Source organism: Artemia sp. Qi Xiang Cuo, chromosome 5, assembly GCF_049724085.1.
Source record: "Artemia sp. Qi Xiang Cuo chromosome 5, ASM4972408v1, whole genome shotgun sequence".
NCBI lineage: Eukaryota > Metazoa > Arthropoda > Branchiopoda > Anostraca > Artemiidae > Artemia > Artemia sp. Qi Xiang Cuo.
Window position 1 is genome coordinate 51,528,290 of NC_142798.1, and position 19,701 is coordinate 51,547,990.

At 34.5% G+C, this 19,701-nt stretch overlaps 1 protein-coding gene across 2 annotated transcripts in view; it reads right to left on the reverse strand.

Annotated features, from left to right (window-relative positions):
• Positions 1-19,701, reverse strand: part of Papss (3'-phosphoadenosine 5'-phosphosulfate synthase) — a 61,123-nt gene that overhangs the window by 174 nt on the left and 41,248 nt on the right. For both annotated transcript variants that reach the window (XM_089089690.1, XM_089089691.1), the window contains 8 exons: positions 18,763-19,137; positions 14,119-14,237; positions 11,970-12,167; positions 9,718-9,951; positions 5,755-5,952; positions 3,983-4,189; positions 1,753-2,029; positions 1-119 (listed from right to left, as the gene is read on the reverse strand). The exon at positions 1-119 is cut by the window's left edge and continues 174 nt beyond it. In XM_089089690.1, the coding sequence (XP_088945816.1) occupies positions 28-119; positions 1,753-2,029; positions 3,983-4,189; positions 5,755-5,952; positions 9,718-9,951; positions 11,970-12,167; positions 14,119-14,237; positions 18,763-19,137 (1,700 nt within the window). In that variant the 3' untranslated portion in view covers positions 1-27. The remainder of the gene's footprint in view (positions 120-1,752; positions 2,030-3,982; positions 4,190-5,754; positions 5,953-9,717; positions 9,952-11,969; positions 12,168-14,118; positions 14,238-18,762; positions 19,138-19,701) is intronic.

The window sequence follows — 19,701 nt, forward strand, 5'->3', positions numbered from 1 at the left end:
AGTTGTGCGGCTGTTTTGTTTGAAAGTTTATTGTAAGCTTTGATAATAGTCGGATAGTACTTTCCATGCTTTCGGTGCCATGAAACCATCAGGGGGTAATTGTCCAGAGCGGGCTAAGGCTGAAAAAATATGGAAAATGAAATTAGAAATGATGACCCGGGACACAAAAGACGTGAGACGCTAAACATCGATGAAACTATTTTAGAAAGCCAAAAGAAGTCAGGTTTCCCATTAATAGAAAGTACAAAACTATCAGAAAACCACGAAATGTGGATTAGAAGGTGGTCCCACAGTGAAGCACTTTGCAGCTCAAATAGTTTTCCTTGTGTTTTGGTTAAATTATTATAAACCTTGTTCTGGTCGCCATCTATAAGGATAAGATGTAAAGAAATCGCTAAAAATAGCGTCAGTTGGTATACAGCATAATAATAGTATAAATGGCAACATTTCATCGCTTATAGGACCATGCAAAGGTGTTTACTTCGAGAGCTAAAACTTAAATTTATTTTGTGGATTTTGTCTAGAAAGTAGAAAAAAGATCTTAACCGATATTTGTGAAGGAATTCCGGGTGTGCATTTAATTGGCATTTTATTAAGAGTATAATTATATTACAGAATTTTTACAATTTATTCTCACAGGTCTCATTTTACATCCCCCTGCAAAAAAAAAGATTTCACAAGGTTTTCAAATGACCCTGTAAACAGCATATAAATGTAAAACGATGTTAGAAAAAAAACGGTATGATTTAAGAAGCCAAATAAATGGGAGTTGGAATCGCAGCTAAAGCAGGACATATATCTTTTTTAATGATGCAATGATACAATCTTACTCCAAAACGCACAAAAAAAAAAAAAAAAAACGTTAGCAGCTATTATTGGTTCTCAAAAGCACGTCTGACAATAGTCAAGAAATAATTTTCACATTTCCTAAAGTAACAATTAGAACAAATTAAATTTTCTTTATGCTAAATAACAACTGTGGTTAATCAGACGGAAGTTTCTTTCGTTATTTTTTTGGATAGCGTGTTTTCATACTTTTCTGTTATTTTCTAGTATGTAGTATTTTGAATATGAAGCCGAAATGTTCAGAGATTTATTAGTACGTAAATATTGTTTTTCTAACTTTAAAAGTCTTGCTTAAAAGTTTTACTCGCTATTATATTTTCATTGCATTTTAAAAATAACTCAATTATTCTTTTTCAAAATCTACGAATACTAAATCATAAGTACACATAAAACATAGTTTAGACTAAACTACATTACTCAAACCGCTAATAATACACAACGGAATATAGTCTTTAATTTATTTCTTTTTTTTAATCAGCCGCGTCTTAGAGTGAATTCAAGGTAAACTGTGTCGTGGCCCTGTCATATCGTTCAAGATATGCCAGTAAGGTTGATGAAAACTGTTGCCTTAGCAAGATATGATACATTTTATATAAATAGAATGCGAACTCCCCCCCCCCCCCCCATTCGCCAAATTTGGCTTTCATGAAGCAATTTATCATTTTCAAAATAAACGTTGTTTTGAAATTTCCATTCGTAAACTTAGTTTATTCTAAATGTAAGTAGTATCATGATTTATAGCTATTTGCAACCACGAAGATGAAGGTCTCCTTAAACAATTGAAAAAAAAGAACGACGGGTTTTGATGCCAAATACCGTGACATTGGAATGTAAAATGCGGCGTCACTTATTGAGCGGTTCTTTATTAACTACATCATTATAAAATAATGTTAATAAAAAAGCTACCTCTCATTCTAGTGCCAGAAATAAATTCAAAGTCATCTTTTCGCTCCGGTTCAAAGAATGCCATAGAGCCAGTTTTTTTGTCATAAGCTGCAACTTTGAAAGGAATAATTTCCATTCCTTTTAGCCCAGGAGCCATAGATAGGACTTTTCCTCCATGAGTTGCTTCGTACAGATCCTTTTTAAGAGTAGAATCAGGATGGGGTACACCGGCAGGATCCCTACCGACAATATAAAATTGTGCTCCAGCTGCCATTCTTGTACGGGCATGCCATTGGACCTTAAAAAAAGAAAAACAAATAAAAACAGCTTAATCTTTAGCGCTTAGACATGAAAGGTCTCGAGATCTTTCTATTCAAATAAATTCAAAAGTTTATAACCAAAGATGTTATTGCAAACGATTGTTTAAAATATGCGAATTGGTAAGACTACAAATGGGAAAACTTGACAAACATTTAACCTATTTGAAACCGTTAGGGGGGGGGGGGGGGAGGTCTGACACTTTCAAAATTAAGAAAAAAAACTTTCTTCGGGAATTCGAACTTCGTGATTTGGAATATAATCATAGGTACATATAGGGCTCAGCCTTAGAAGGGGTAGAATCTTATGCTTTGTCCTTGAGAGGAAGGTCAAAACACGAATAAAAGTAAATTTAAGGCCAGAATAAAAAATGTTTCAATTTTTTCCAGGGATTCCAGCTAATACTTTTGCCTCTGTGTAAATATGACCTATTTAAAGCGTTTGAGATGGACTTCCTCCCTTTTTTCAGTCAGTTATTGTTAGCTATCATAAGGACATAAGAATAGACATTGGTGCTCATTATTAACCAGAAATGAGTTTCAATATTATGTGGCCAAAAACATGCAGATTAAATTACCTTTTAATTGTATAAACGAGGGTGAATAAATAAATTAATAAAATTTTGTGAAGACTGTTTAAAGTATTCTCCGGTTTCAATCCAAATTGCTTTAGTCCGACTTGATGGATTGTAGCGAAAGACGCATTGAAATTTGCATGATTTTTGTTAAAATTCATATTCTTTAATTCTCAAAGCGTTTTTTTCATCAAGGCAAGATAGTTGTCGAGTGCACAATTAGAATATTCTGAGCTTTTGTTTGTGTGCTACTGTCTAAACAAAGTTCAGCCAGCTACACCCAAGCTTACTTTTTGTTTTTATTTCAAAGCTTGCTTAACTTTTTTTCTTATTCAAGATAATTGAATTTCTTAATTTCTGAACTTTTACCCCTGAGAAGAAAGAACTTCAAGGCATTACAAACTACGACCCCCATAAATATACGTAAAAAAAAGGTAATAAAGTCTCGGAAATTTGACTTTTATGAGCGTAGAAACTCCTGTTTATTAGATTTTGAGGTGGGATTTAAAATTCTGCTAAAATTTGGCTAGAAACAAATTGACTAGGAAAACGATCATAGATGAAGAATAAATAAAGTTGATAGTATAATTTGGAAGTCACTAGATTGGCTTTATTAAAAAAGAAAAATTAAGGCTTAGACAAAAACGCGGTAAATAGCATGGTCTAAAACCTCTTCAGATTTAAACAGGCAAAGCTAACAATTTCAAAATCAACTTATTTTCTACTGTATTTGCTAAATCTCACCTACTATAGGTGAAAAATGTGGTTCAATACCGCTCTCTAGGGCTATAATGAAAGAAATGTTGAGGTGGCTAGGGCACGTTGTGCGGATGAAGGATGACAGATTGCCGAAGATTGTTCTTTTCGGCCAACCGTCTAGGGCTAAACGGAAAGCAGGTCGTCCTCGTCTGGGGGTGGGAGGACGTCATAAAGAAAGATTTAAAGGAAATGGGAACTTCGTGGGCGGGATAATAGATTGATTTAGATTTAAATAGATTGGGATGGAGGAGGAGCGTGCGTAGCTGTGTTGGCCTCAAGCGGCTTGGTGCTGTGGTGAGTTGTTAGTAGTAGTAGTATAGGCAAGGTAGAAACATTACAACTACCAATAAATGTAAAAAGAGAGCAAACAAGTTTATAGGAAATAAGCATCCAAACTTAATCGAATTACTTTTGATGAACAGCCGCTCTTTGGAGCTCATTTTGCAGGAAAATGTTTTTACCTTTGAAGCCTTTCTGCAGAAAAAGGCAAAAAGGTGATAAATATCTTACGTAATATCCAAACTCTACTCCCTCCCCTCCTGCCTCCCGACTGCGCAGGTACCGTTGGTGACCATTGCAAAATATCAAAATGAAAAATACCTCAGTAGGTCCAGCATATAGCATCGGGGAAGGAAAGATCGCCAAAACAGTATTGTCTGGGTTAAGAACATTTTCCTCCATAATGGCGGCATGTTGATTCATCCTAATTGGCAGAGGAACATCATCGTCTTTAGTCCAGCCTCCAAGAGGATGGAGGAGGAGTACAGGATTTTTGAAACCTCTTTCAAGCAACGTCTCACGTGTGAACTGAAATAAATAGCTAAGCTTCAAATTTTCTGTCAAAAGTTACTTCAAAGTTCAACAGAAGTGGGTTACATCACACATTTATCTTACGGTATTCATCCCTTTAATTAATCTTTTTCACAAACATATTTCTTACAAGACTTTGGTTTTTTTCTTTACATTTTTTCTCTTTTTCTCTTAACTAAAAAAAAAAAAACTGTATACAATAAGATGACAAAAACAAAGTCAGTAGAAATAATCACAGTAAAAACATGAGTAGCGGTGGTCTTAACGACGGTAAAACTGTTCCAACATTGTTTTGTCTATTGCACGGTATTTAAAAATCTGTACAAAACAGCTACCTCGGTCTTTTACGAGCCCTGAGAAAGGTTTTACTTCTTCAGCTTCGCGTTTTTCTCATTTATGGACACTTAGCACTAAAGACAGAACCCAATCTACGTGTAGCCTCCTTCGACTTTCATTCCTCGCCCGAATTGATCACCACTAGAAAAAAGGTAACCTTCCAAAGTGATAACTAGGTTATGATGGATACTTTGTAGTATTTCAAGCTAATAAAGATTTAAAAGTTAACATTTGAAATTTGTACAATTGTTGGAGCACAAATACAAAAGTGATCATAAGTGGTAAGTCAAATAAAGCTGAAAAATTTGGTAAAAATACAGATACATAGCAGAAATATAGCCGGAAAACGTTCTTAAAACCCAAAAATTCTGGAGAAAACCCAGTCAATATTAAGCTTGTATAAAGTGTTTTAAAACTCCTCTCTCCAACCACCCTTTCTCCCAGATTACTGACTTCTCATGAACTTGGAAGCTTTTGTGGTCAGTGAATGAAACTTCTGGAACGGATCTACAGTCCAAACTAGGGTCCTGAAAGACTTTTGGAAGGTTTCGCCACCACTCCTTCCCTAAGTAGGGGCTAAACGATTGCATGAAAATAGGTTCTAACTTAAAAATATTCAAGTAAGCTGAGAATCCGGCTCAAATCCCTGGAGCCGTCTTGCGAAAGGCTAGAGCTCATTAGAAGAAGATTCTAAGCCAGACTTGGTTTTTGGATTTCTCAACTTTAAGGCAGGCTCTTTCAGAGCCTTACAGTTATTTGGCTCTTTTAGAGCCAAAATTTCCTGTTTCCAAAAAGCCAGAAAGTTTTACGGACTCTTTCAGAGCCAGGAACAGAGACATCAGCTTAAATAAACCTATCATGCCCTAATTGGAGCTGTTGGTCAGTTCGTGAAAGTTTTGTCAACGCAGCATAAAAATCTAAAACCCATGGTTCAGTACTTTTTTAGAATATTCTGTTTAATAGTAAATAATAAAAGTGCTAATAGTAAAAGTAGTCGATCCAATATGTCAGGTATAATATAAGTTAATTGTTAATTTCATTTTCTTCACATCTTTTATATTGTAGATTTTTTGGAAACAAATATCAATCCTCTATTTATGCTCATACACAGGTCAATTAACTATATTAACCAATATTTACAACAATTAATAATTATTTAGCAAAATTATGAACTGATCTGGAAAGTTGCTTCAATATAAAGCATTAATTATACCGCTAAACGGTACCTGCATTAACAAAGCGTGGCCATTATGGATTGGATTCCTAAGTTGGAATGCAAAGACAGCATCTGCTTTCATTTCTGCAAATTTGGCCCGGAGTTCGTTAGGTGTCAATCGATATTTATCCAGTCCATCGTTCCATCTGATTCGCTCAATCACTTCGAGGTCTCCTCCCACTAGCCAATCACCGCTTTCCATGATCATCTAGAAAATATTTAATTCTGTACTCACACATTATGGATTGTGTCAATATGTTAACACTATCCTTAAAAAAAAGAAATTTTAGAGTCAGTTGTTATAAGAGGGGAAAGGCGAACTCTAAAATTTTTTTTTCAGGAACATTCAAAATCTCCAAAGCAGTTGTGAAAAACTGCGAATTTTGAATGCGCTTTACAGTGAGAATCCTTTTTTCTAACTTGTTCAAATAGAAACGATAAGAGGGATTATCATAAATACATCATAGCTTAATTACATAGCTGAATCAGATTTACAGACAGTGAAAAAGAAAAAAAAATCCACAGAACTTAATTAAATTTGAAGGAAAAAAACTATAATTTCTGATTATATACACAGATCCTTTGGGAACTCCAATGAGTAAATGCCAGGCTTCAACCAGTTCAATTAGCAGTTGTTTCCGATTAATCTCAACGGAAAATCCTGACCAAAAAGCGAGTAAGAAATAATATTTATAAAGTTAATTAAAAGAAGGTTCTCCCAATAATGGGATCGTTTAGCGCCATGAGGAATTTTAATTTAAAAACTATATTTCCGAAGCAAAAATATAATAAAAACAAAACAGTTCAAAAATTAAAACTTTAAATGTTTTTTTTTTGTAACATCAACATATCTTGAACAACAGCGATGTATTTTGATAATACATTATTAAACAGATAAGACATCTGGAGAGACGATAGTTTGAAATGGTCTTTCAAGACTTAAAAATGTGATGATACCTTAATCAATTAATCACACCTATGGAAAGGGACAATCTAAGGTCATTACAATTCAAAATTATTCAGCATTCAAAGAAATCCTATCAAGCTGTGCACTGGGTATAACTGCAATAAAATTCAAACTTAATTACCACAGCATCTTACTATCAGAAAAACGATGGGAAATCGGGTTAATTAATTTTAGATCTATCCATTCAACCCCGTTGCAGCACAGAGTATTGATGCTCTGTTTGGAAATACAGGGCCCAGGGATCGATCCCCGCTGAGGCAAGGTTGAGCGACAGGCATGCTAATTGTCCTTGTAAAAAAAGAACCAGCAACTGAAACATCAATTCGACGCCCTGTGCACCAGCAATGGCCCTTGAGGATCTTATCTTTATCCTCTTCATTCACCGAGCCAGAATTATGATACTGCTAAGAGTTTCGCATATTGAACGATCTAAACTTGATGATATATATATATATATATATATATATATATATATATATATATGCTCATATATATATATATATATATATATATATATATATATATATATATATATATATATATATATATATATATATATATATATTCATATATATATATATATATATATATATATATATATATATATATATATATATATATATATATATATATATATATATATATATATATATATATTTTTTTTTTTTTTTATATATATATATATATATATATATATATATATATATATATATATATATATATATATATATATATATATATATATATATATATATATATATATATATATATATATATATATATATATATATATATATATATATATATATATATATATATATATATATATATATATATATATATATATATATATATTTAAAACTGTTCTTAACCATTTTGAACGAAATATACCAACTAAAAAAAGAGAAGAAAACCGGCCAACTTCAAAACGTAATTCTGTAGTAAATAAAGCATAATCTCACCTATCAGTTCATAGCAAGAATGCCCTAGCTAGAAACACTGAAACTGCAAGGGACACAGAAAAATAACATACCATAAACTAAGACAGGTAAAATAAACCGATATTAATACCAAGTTGGACCAAAGCTCATCATGCATTTGTTCTAAAGCTACTCCTCCCATGTCACTTTTGGCCAAAATTTTATAGATGTGAACCGAAACATTAAACTGTGGAACTTCAAAAAATAGCCTGAATGAAGGCTTAAAGGAGATGCCACCCAATTATAATTAAGCCACAACACCAGCCAGATTCAAACAGAGCTTTCTACTATTTCATCTCACTGATGACTTCAATCTGAGGTAATCTAACGTGGGTAGTATATATTTTTTCTTTCTTTCTAAAAATTTTTCGTAGCCTAGGCGGTTATTATAAATCAATGGAATCGGTTTTGTACTAGACTGTGAATTGTCTTGCAAAAATTTAAAGTAGATCTATATGTATTTCGAGCAGATACAACCAAAGACTATCGGTGACTCATAAGAATGGAAATTACCGCTAGTATCGAAAATAAAAACATTAACGTCGACTACCGTTTGGCGTTTCTTTACATTTTTCTCAGTGTCATAATAAGAAAATTTAATATAATTAGTGTGAATTGTAAAATGAGCGTAGTAATGATTGTCTGATCTCAGTTTCTGACAGAATAACAATTACAATGCCTGAAAAAATGCCAAGAGACGCCAAACACTAGATGGCGTTGACGGTTTTTCGTCGCCACTGAGGCCAGTTTCCACTCTTATAAGTTACCCATATCCTTTGGGTGTTTATTCTTTGACTCGGAAATAAATGATTGGTTTCTTTTGTTTGATGTCGGCTTATTCAACATACGTAAACAAAACAGTTTATGCTAGGAAAATTCATACTTGCTGAAAAAGCAAAATTATGTCAGCAGTGAGTTTTAATCTGGTGAGATCTTCTGCCCTTTAGGCATATTTAACGGTACCAATCAACTTGTACTGGTCTCATAGATTATGAAACTGGCAGTGACTTCATGAGTTGCGCAATTTGTAATGTTTATTTTCATTAATATATTCAACATAAGATTTCACAAGGTTTCAGACTTAATTACAAGTACAAACAATATCTTATACCTATTAAATAGCCAATAAGTACACATTTTGTATGGGTATTACAAAAAGGTGTTCTTTGCCATTAAATAGCCAAAAAGTAAGCAATAGTTTCTAAATTTCCCAGACTTCAGTGGGGTTGAGCTCTCCATCCCTTTCCCTTTTGGAAAAGCTCTGTGGTTAGTACGCGTTTCCAAATACCGAAAAAAGCTATCGAAAGCAGTTTTTAGCAACATAGAAGAAGATGGAACGACATCTTTAGTAAACTGGACTGTTGAACTAGTTTTAAAGCATAGCAGAGGCGTCAATTGGGAGGGGGAGGGTAATTTGCCCCCTCCCCCCCCCCAATACGTTTGGCCTCTCACACTAGATTTCAAAAGACGCCTTTTTCGGTATTTTACTTGAAAATGGCTTTTTTGGTATAATCAAAGAAAAACCAAGAAAATTGCCCCCCCCCCCCCAAGATTTTGATAAAAGTCCATCCCAATAACATTTAAAAATATTAAAGCCACTGAGGCATAAATTTATTATCTTAAATAGATAGGATACATAATGGAAATAGCCGTATAAGATACAAGCAGGTAAAGAATGAAACTGTGGTTAGCTGAAACAGGGTTCTTCGTCACAAAATGAACAGGGATTAAATTTTTCATTAATATGTTTTCATTAATTCAAAATCATTATTTCCAAACAAATTTGTAAAATATTTGTCTTACAAATGGGTAAAAGCGATTAATTAGTACTATTAATTACGCTTAATTAACAGTGGTTTAGATTCCAGTATTCTTATAATTATTTATTTTTGAGATGTTTGCCAAAATTGATTGGCAAAGAGGAATAATTAAATGGATCACCGGCTGTCGTATTCTCACAAACTCACAGGCTATCTATTTAATTCAATAGACGCTAAAGTGCTAAATCAGCTCAAAACTAGCAAACCTTAATGCTAGGATGCCCTGGATTCGTCGTTCCAAACGTGCGCGCACACCTTTCTTCTTTTCTATGTTCAAAGAATTCTGGCATTCTCATAATAGCCACTGGTGCTCCATTATACTTCAAGGTGAAAGCAGAAGTATCTTTCAGCTTTTCCTTCTCATTTGTTGTGATCGGTAGAACAATTGGTATTGAAAGGCTAGATTTACCTTCGTCAAGTAGGCAGTTGAAATGTTGAATCTGAAAATAAAAGTTCTTAAAAGTTAGGTTTAGCCGTTTTATTTATCTGTCTTCACTAGATCTCAAATATTTCAAAAATTTCCAAGAGGTTTTCTTTGTTTTATTAACAAACTTCCTACAAGTACTAATGAGAGAAATCTGTATTTTTTTTAATCAGAACCTGTTTTCTTAAGTCTTCTCATAACCTGGAATTTTTCCAGCAATAATATCTCGAACAAAATTGTCAAAGCTAGACTGATTTTAGGCCATACTTGGAAACTTATCCTAACAAGAATGTTGGAGTAAATTTCCATCGATGTACAGACTAAGGGCAAAACCACCAGTTGATCTTATAGTGGGTAGGATACTTGCACCCCCCCCTCCTTGCCCAGTTATTCGCGTTAAGCCAAATAAATGGTTATTTTTTTTCCTTTTTAGGGCTTGACTAATATTATTATTAGTTAATTTATTAGTTTTTTTTTATTTGTGTAGCAAAATACAGCATGCTTGAGCATCAAACACGAAATCTCTGGTTTGTATGTTGAAATTTACAATTAAACTGCTACATTGCATTAATGATTATTTCTGCCGTTTGCGCAAGGAAAATGAAAGAAAAGGTTCAGTGGGTTCAATGATATTGTCGAACCCCCAGATTCTCGAATGAACAATAAGTTTATCGATTTTTCTTAGAAAAGATTGAAGTCCAATACAACAAGAATAATAGTAAAGTCTGTGAATTCGTGATGGTTAATATAACTTATTCCAAGTTGGAATACAAACAACCTAACTGAAGAATACTCTGAAGGAACCGAAGCACATTTGGCATCAAATGTAGCTCTTTCTTTTCTCGTCCCAGCTACTCAAGTTTAATAACCGTTTGACGAGATGGAAATGGCAGTGACACACTTTTATGAAGTGAAATCTTGCCTTGGCTAAGTTAACTTTATGCTATTTTATAAACATACTTTTCTATAAGCATTATTACTACTACTACTACTACTCACAACTCACCGCAGCACCAAGCTGACTGAGGCCAACACAGCTACGCACGCTCCTCCTCCACCCCAATCTATTCAAAGCCACCCTTTTTACACCCGCCCACGAAGTTCCTATTTCCTTTAAATCTTTCTTTATGACTTTCTTTATGACGTCCATTATTGCTTCCTCTAAATATAGAAAATTTGTTTATTACGCTTATTTTGAGTACCTGCTAATTAAAAGGCAAGCTACGTGGTGTATTGCTTTCTGAGCTTCCAGGGAATAACTTTTGGTTGACATTTCCACGAGCTTATCTCCCTGTTCCCACTAGACCAAGATCGAACCGTATCGTTGAAAAGTCATATTATTGTTATGGCTTGTTTTCAAAGGATCAGTACAAGCACTTTGAAACCAAATATAATCACATTATTATTACAAAGACTAAAAGAAATTTCTAACGATTTCATAATTTTAATGCAAACACAAATAAAGTTTACCTTTTCTTTCAGAAGGGTAGTTAATCACGAAAAAACTGTAAAAATCGCAACATGAAGCTGATTATATAAAGACGGATCGTTACAAGGTAAGGTCCATGCAAAGATAAGAATTGAAGTTAAATTTCGCCTGTCTAATTACAGTTCGAAAAAAGGAGCTGCACAGGATACACAATATGTCCTTGGTGGTTTGTTAACCTCCTTATTTGGTTTCCTTACTATATTCTTCTTACCACCTATATCTAATTTCCAACTATTTCCGTGGGAGAGAAAACGAGTCGTCTTCCGCATATCAAAAGTTCAAAGCTCGATTTAATATTTCCATTTTTGATTCAGAGTTGAATCTGCGAAGAGATTGTAGTGTAGATGCAGCTTATAAGCTATCGAAGCCCCTGGCAGGCCTAGCAGTTTGAATCTTTTCGTAGCAAAATGATAAAATAAGTCAGCCCATTAGTTTTTTACTTTAAGGAGAGAATACAATTAACATTAGATTCTTTTCTTTCTGTTTTCTGCACTGTTGAACAAATTTCAATCGAGTCATTCATAGCTTATGAATAAGTCACTTACCTGAAGATATTCTCTTTCTCGCATAAATCCTTTCAATGGTGAAGCCCATCCTTCACTGAGAACTTGCACCCATTGCAAGTCTACAGTAGATATTTCAACAGAAGGCAAAACACTTGCTTCATGACGTGCAGCTTCAACACGTTGTACAGGCACGAGAAGCTCATGAACTCCAACAAGGAGAGCTCGGGGTATGATACCCTATAAAATTTTAAAGGGTGTCAAAAACAGTTACAATCGACAACACGAGAGGAAGAACTAGTTCAATGCCTAGAGTTCTAACTATAAAATATTCTATATTTGCTGATTTAGTCTTTGAGGTAACTACAAATTATTTTGCAAATACTGAACATATATACTATGACAAGCTTTGGGTATAAATGTGGTTGTGAATATTATATTAATTAATATTCAGGTCCTGGGACGAGACTAAGAAATCAAGGAACATTATTGGTTTTTTAATTTAACATTGAACTGTAATAAAGACCTGGATATAAATGAAAAGCAGCATCTATAACTACACTTAACACTTTTTCAGGAATAAATAAACCTTGTGAAATTGCTATCATGTTCGGCTGCAGCAATTTGAAAGAAGTTCAAAAACTTTTTCTCAAACATTAGATTAATGGAAACCATTTTGTTCTCAACATGCTTCAAGTTTCCTCAATATACTTATGTCTGTGTTTATTATATGCTACAGATAGTAGGGATTTTTATTTTCAATGGCGGTAAAAAAAGAAATTAGCTTATTATTTACTTTCCTACTTTCCTTACTTTCCTTACGTTACTTTCCTTTTTTTTTAGTAAAAATTCAATCTCAGGGTGGATACACAATAATTTGTCTAATCAAGAGAATTTTGAAAGAGAAAATGTTATTCGTCTCCCCAAAATTTGTTATCTGCTTTTACGATTGCAGAAATGATCTAGAAACAAAGCTTTTAGTGTGAAACTATTTTTCTTGCAAAAAACTTCACTTGTTCAAACAGCTGGTCATAACCAACAGAAAAAAAAATAAAAGGCCCTGCAGTCGCATTTCAAATCGCTTCTTTTGTTTGTTGTCTTGTTAAATTTATGAGGTATACTTAATATACTGGAATTAAGCAACGACAAACATGCTTGATGTCAAGTACGCTACTGTTTTATCATCAGAAAAGTGGAAAGCAGAACAGTTCGTCAAAACACTTGGCCCCGCGACGAACTACCGCGAGGAGAAATTTCAGCAGAACTTTTTTCCTACGAGCCATGTTTAACTTCTCTAAAAGTGGTTTCAACTGTCTCATATAGTAAAAAAATAACCATTGCCAGGATTAGCAATAAGCAGTGTTTATTTCTAGTACTTAAATTCAGGCTTTTAAAAATAATCGAAAGAATTAAAAAGAAAGAAGATTAACTCTAAATAATTCTTAATAAAAGGAAAAACATTTCAAGCACAAGCACTTGAAAAACAAAGTCTTTTCAGTACTTCGGACAGGTCTGGAGGTGGGGTTATGGATGGATTCATCTTTGTATACACGCATGTTCTAGTGCTTTAAAATAAAATGTCATTTCCATTGTTTCATAAAACAGGATAAATAAGAAAAGAACTTCCCATGGTAAGAAAAAGAGGGAACACATTTGAAATAACCTTGAGTTGTTTAATCTAAATTCTGTTTAATAATGAAAACATTAATTACACTCATATAGACACAAAATAAAAATAGAAAACAAAAACATAGAACACTGCTATATTTTAATTTACCAGAGTATATAAATCCCAAAGGAAGAAAAAATATTCCATATTTGGAAGAGAAAAACCGGTACTATCCCATTACGCGGGCCTCTCGGGTTAATCACTATAGACTAGGCAATGATAAAACCCGTTTTTGACGTCTTAACTGTTATAGAGCAGTTAATGATAATGCAGGCAAGGTTTTCATTACGAATACAATATTAAACCGTATTTTTTGGGGTTAAGTGGGGGGGAGGGACCTAGGCTTGGGTACATTTTTAATATATCCTATGTTTTACCCCCCCCCCCCTAATGTTCAAATAGATAGCCCAAATTTTATTATAAAATATTATAAATTCAACCTATTTTATTTTATTAGCGTTAACCAAACTTGACTTTTTAGAGAGGCCCGCATAATGGGATAATACCAAAAAAACTACTTACATTTTCAACAAGCATGTGGACAAGCTGTTCAAGACATACTTCTACATTGTTTTTCGCAGTTTCAACGCTAATATCAGGATTATCGGGAGTTTCATACGGTTGATCGATACCAGTGAAATCTAGAGAATAAATTCAAAATTTAAGAATAATGAGGAAACACAGAGAAAGATTAAATGAAAAAAGAGGTGTAACAGGTGATTTTAGTAAAATTACCATCCACCTTTTTTTTTTTAAACCGATTAACACCCATCACAGCCATAACATCATCAACACATGTACACTCAGCTAAATAGTAAGTTATCACTATTTCGATTCAGATGAACCACCTTTACATAAAAAGGAAACTCACAGACAAAATTACGAAAGGTCGGAAATAGAAATTTTTTCCCATCTGATTTTATTGCAAGGATGCAAGTTAACATGGATTTAATGGAAATTAATAACCACCAACACCAGTGAGGGTGCAGCATTGCCCAACAGAACGAGGAAAATTTAAAATAGCTCCATTAAAATTTATTATTAAATGAAAAAGCAAGTTTTTTCAAGAAAGTAAGGAGCAACATTAAAACTCAGAACGAACAAAAATTAGTCCATATATGAAGGGGTTGCCCCCCTCCTCAATACCTCGCTCTTTACGCTAAACGTTTTAGCACTTTTAAAAAAGCTTCCTATTCTAACTAAACAGCCTTTGTGTTTCAGGAATCGTTCTTAAAAAATTGGGACAAAGAGTGGAACTTTCAAAGGTCTAACTTTAATTGGATCCAACCTGAGATTTCCTGAGAGCAGGCATAATATTGATTATAAAATAGTTAGAGCTAGGATAGTATACAGAACATAGGTTAATGGACACAAATATTCCTATTGCGCCCTTTCACCAAAAGTTGTTCTTTTATCTTCGGTCGTAAAAAATAGCGACGAAGACCACACTGCCTTTCCATAACAAACAATAAAAGCACGAAGAACAATAGGGAAATCTTTTTGCAAGATATTGGAGATAGTTTGAATGACTATTTCGGCCCTATGTCCAAGGGCCGTCCTCAGCAAGACAAAAATATATGAAAGAAAAAAGACTCACAACAAAATGCGACCAATAAAACCAAAAAGTAAAAAATTTTCTTCAAAGCAGTCCTAGCATCCTTACTTCAGCGAAGTTCACCTGGTTGAACTTCGCTGAAGTAAGGATGCTAGGACTGCTTTGAAGAAAATTTTTACTTTTTGGTTTTATTGGTCGCATGTTGTTGTGAGTCTTTTTTCTTTCATACATTTTGTCTTGCTGAGGACGGCCCTTGGACATAGGGCCGAAATATTCATTCAAATTATCTCCACTGTCTTGCAAAAAGATTTCCCTATTGTTCTTCGTACTTTTATTGTTTGCTTCGGTCGTAGCTAGAGTAAAAGTAAAAATAGATCAGTAAAAGCCCAATCAATACTTTATTTTTGTTTTTCTATTAAACTTAATGATTTTACTGCGTAACACTAGTTGGCAGTGATTCGTTTTTCCTTCCAGAAAACGAATATAACCTTTTTCTATTATCGGTTTCCCACATACGGTCGCACAAACAACAACAACAGTTTCCCATGCACCCTGGACTGGAAGAGATTCTGGGAAAATTCAACCAAAGTGGTATTTTTCTTACCATAATTTATGCTAATGATCTTTTAATTGACCTAATCCCATGCAGGGGCGGATCCAATAGTTTCTTTAGCGGAGGGCGCACAATAGGTTGCTCCGATAAACTTGCGAACAAAGAAATACCAGTAACTTAAAAGGAACCTCAACAATTATACGTCTTAGGTAGGTAGTGGAAATACTCTACTAATAACTCACCGCAGTGCCAAGCCGCCTGAGGCCAACACAACTACGCACGCTCCTCCTCCATCCCAATCTACTCAAAGCCTCCCTCTTTAGATCCTCCCAAGAAGTTCCAATTTCCTTTAAATCTTTCTTTGTGACACTCTCCCACCCCAACCACGGACGACCTGCTTTCCGTTTAGCCCTAGACAGTTGGCCAAAAAAAATAATCTTCGGCAATCTGTCATCCTTCATCCGCCGAACGTGCCCTAGCCATCTCCACCATTCTCTCATTATAGCCCTAGAAAGCGGGATTGTACCACACTTTTCGTACAGTCTACTGTTTGACATACGGTCACTGTGCCGGGTAGCCAGAACAATCTGTAGACAATTTCTTTAGAAAAATTAAGCAAATCTTCATCCGCTTTTCGGTAGTGAAAATGGTCGTAAATTTAATCTAAAATCTAGCGAGGGTTAAAGGTATAATAAATTTGTTGAAATTAAAATGATGTAAAAATATTGATACAAACAATAGTAAGTTATAAAAACCACCCCACCATAAGAATACATAAAAAGCTGCTCACCCTCTACAGAAAAATATGATATTTAATATTTTCTGCACAATTTATAGCCTTTACACTTCTGACCACTACAGCGTATGAGTTAAGCTTTGTATTGTAAAAAAAATGGTCTTGAACCATCTTTTGGAGTCATGCATTCTTTGTGACTGTTTTTTGCCATTTTTATAGAACGCAAAGAGTTACGTCCATAGCTTCCATAACTTTCTCTGCACTTTCAAATATAATCTGGAAAACCTCATCATTCTCTCTTTTTTTATTTAAAAACTTAAGGATTTTGGATATTTTTCCTGTGGCTGAAAATAAATATAATGTTTCAGTCCGAAGTAATCTGCTTAGTACAATAGTCGTGTCAGTTATATCACTCAAGCAGTAAACAGTAATAATAAAGTCACATGTTAAAATTGCGCACAACAAGCAATTTGCTTTTGTAAATGAATAACTGTGACGTCATCAAATACAATTCTAAATGCTTCAACTATTTTAGGCATATCTTAATCGCAATATACTTTCGTGACGTTCAACCCAATGAACAACCTCGTATATGATCACCTAAAACAATTTTAAGGAAATAATTTCGGTTTGCCGATGCACTAAAAAAAACTTGCAACTTCATTAATACCACCTACAGCAATCTTGACATATTGGCTTTTATTGCACTTGGAAATCGATAGGTTAAGAGCATGGCTTTGCATCGACAGAGGCTGCTTCTTTTAGCAACTTTTTGGATCCCTGATACCGCCCCTCGCATTTCAGAAATGTTGACACTGCATCTAGCGCAGCTTATGCCAACACAATTATCAGCGATTATTCCAATGTCTTCCATTAGCTTGAGCACAGACTTGCCTAAAATTTCAGCTGTAATGTTTGGTACATGATTAGTTATACCCTTGTAGTTCGTTTCGGGAAGATCCATAAATCCAACAAAGTATTCTACAATACTGCTGTCATAAAGACAGTATAGAGAGCAGAGAAAGACTATGTGTTGAGGAATGTGACACATCCGTGGTTCGGGGATTCTTGTTTTTATAGTACTTAAAGTTTCTTCAGCGCAAAATTATAACAAGTCATTTGCCGCCGTCTTGCTAATATACCCCAGCCCCAAATCTGCCATTACGTTAGGGGGGGCACCTCCCGCATCCCCCACCTGGATCCACCATCGATCCCACGTCCTAAGGACATAGTAGGACTGAAAATAATTTTTCAAATGTTGCAGGAGACAAAAAGACGCTTTCTGTTTATGTAAATCTTCAACCAAGATTAGTTTTCCTTGCGTAGGGATCTACCCCGTATCTCTAATGTTGAAACCAGAGACTTAGCAACTTAGAAATTGAATGGTTACATATATTTCATTACGAAAGAGATTTTGCGTCTTCTTTCGGCCACAATGGATATCTTTGATGAGAAAACAGCACAATTTAAGGTGTATTTGTAGGCCCCAGAGTACCACTTCTTCCTTTTGGCATGAATTTGAACCCCACAAAGTTCGTAGATACATGAATATTCAAAATACGTGATAAAATGTTATTTTTTTTATAAACAGCTAATGTTAACCAGACCTTCTTCTTTACAAAATACTTTGTAAGTCTGACGGTTGCTTCTGACCAAAAATACTGTTAATTAACTAGCCGGCCCATCTGTTAGCTCTTGTCACACTGAAAATTACACTTTAATTTACTAATAAAGGTTAATCTAGCCCAAGTAATACAGTTCTTTCAAATCTACAATTAAAATTAATTATCACCAGAAGCAATTATGTCCAACTGTTCCGCGATTAAAAAAAATGTAGTTACAGTTGATGAATTCTTTGCATTAACGTCTTTTTTGTTGTTATGAGCGATATAATAATGCCATCGCTCTAAGTGTTTTGCTATGTCATGTTTAGCTAGTGCGGCCTTAGAACTTATGTATTGTGAAGAGCTATATGATAAATTTTTCGCATAACAAAGATACTGCTAAAAGCCAACGAATTAATAGCTATTACTAATTAGCGTTAAGTAAAGAATATTTGTAAATTTGTCCAAGTCAGTAATTGCTTTTTTTGTGTTTGTCCCTAATATGCAAATGTACTATCTTTGATCATGATTACACTGATAGAATGGCGAGATTTACAAAAAAATAAAATTTTAATTGCAACAAAATTTAGAATTTCAACAGTAATCCGTATACTAAAGGCCTTGGCAAAGAGCAGGGCACTCGTTTAGCGCAGACAATCCTATAAGCATCACCTGACTGGTGAATGGAAATCTTGGCCCTTTTTAACCCAGAACTTACTTTTAATTTTCCCTTCTCTAGCTTTCTTATAAAGCCCCTTTACATCTCTTCTTTCACATTCTTCCAATGAAGTGTCAACAAAAACTTCAAAGAAGGGCAAATTTGCCTCTCGGTGGAGTTTCGCTGCCCGTTCTCGATCCTTTCTAAATGGAGAGACAAAGGAGCAAAGTGTGACAACTCCGCATTCTGCGAAAAGCTTGCCAACTTCTGCTACTCTTCTGATGTTTTCCTCCCTATCTTCCTCAGTGAAACCAAGATCAGAGTTTAAACCATGGCGCATGTTATCCCCGTCCAAACAGAAAGTGGGGATACCATTTTTCACCAAATATTCTTCCAAAGCAAATGACAGGGTCGATTTTCCAGCACCAGAAAGACCTATAGCGGAAAAACAAAATATAATACAGCTTAATCGAACAGTATATGACATAAATATTTATGGAAAAGAAAATTCAACCTGTTTTATAAAATATCAAGCCTCAGCACACAGTACAGTGTTGTGCAGGCATAAATGATGCCGGAACTCAAAGTTATAATAAGTCGAAACCACAAATTCAGATACGTATAAAGGACTGTTTGGGGGGATGGGGGCAAATTAAAAAGTTAAAAAGGAATATAGAGTAAGAAATACTGGAGATCATAAGAATCTTGCAATTTTGGCCCAAACAGCCTGTGAATCTGCTTACACCGCTCACCTTATTTGGTATATTCCTTTTCTGAATTTCCCCCCTCTCCCCCAAGAATCCTTTACACGTGTCTGAATTTGTGGTTACAACTTTCAGCTCCGGTATCATTCATGCCCGGACCAAGCTTTAGTCACATATGTCGTTAAAATCAAAATTAACCCTGATCGCAGCACCAATTACGTGGTGTAGACTTTTTAACTGATCAACATAAAACTTAAAAATTTGAGCATGAAACCTGTGATTGACCAGAGCTAAG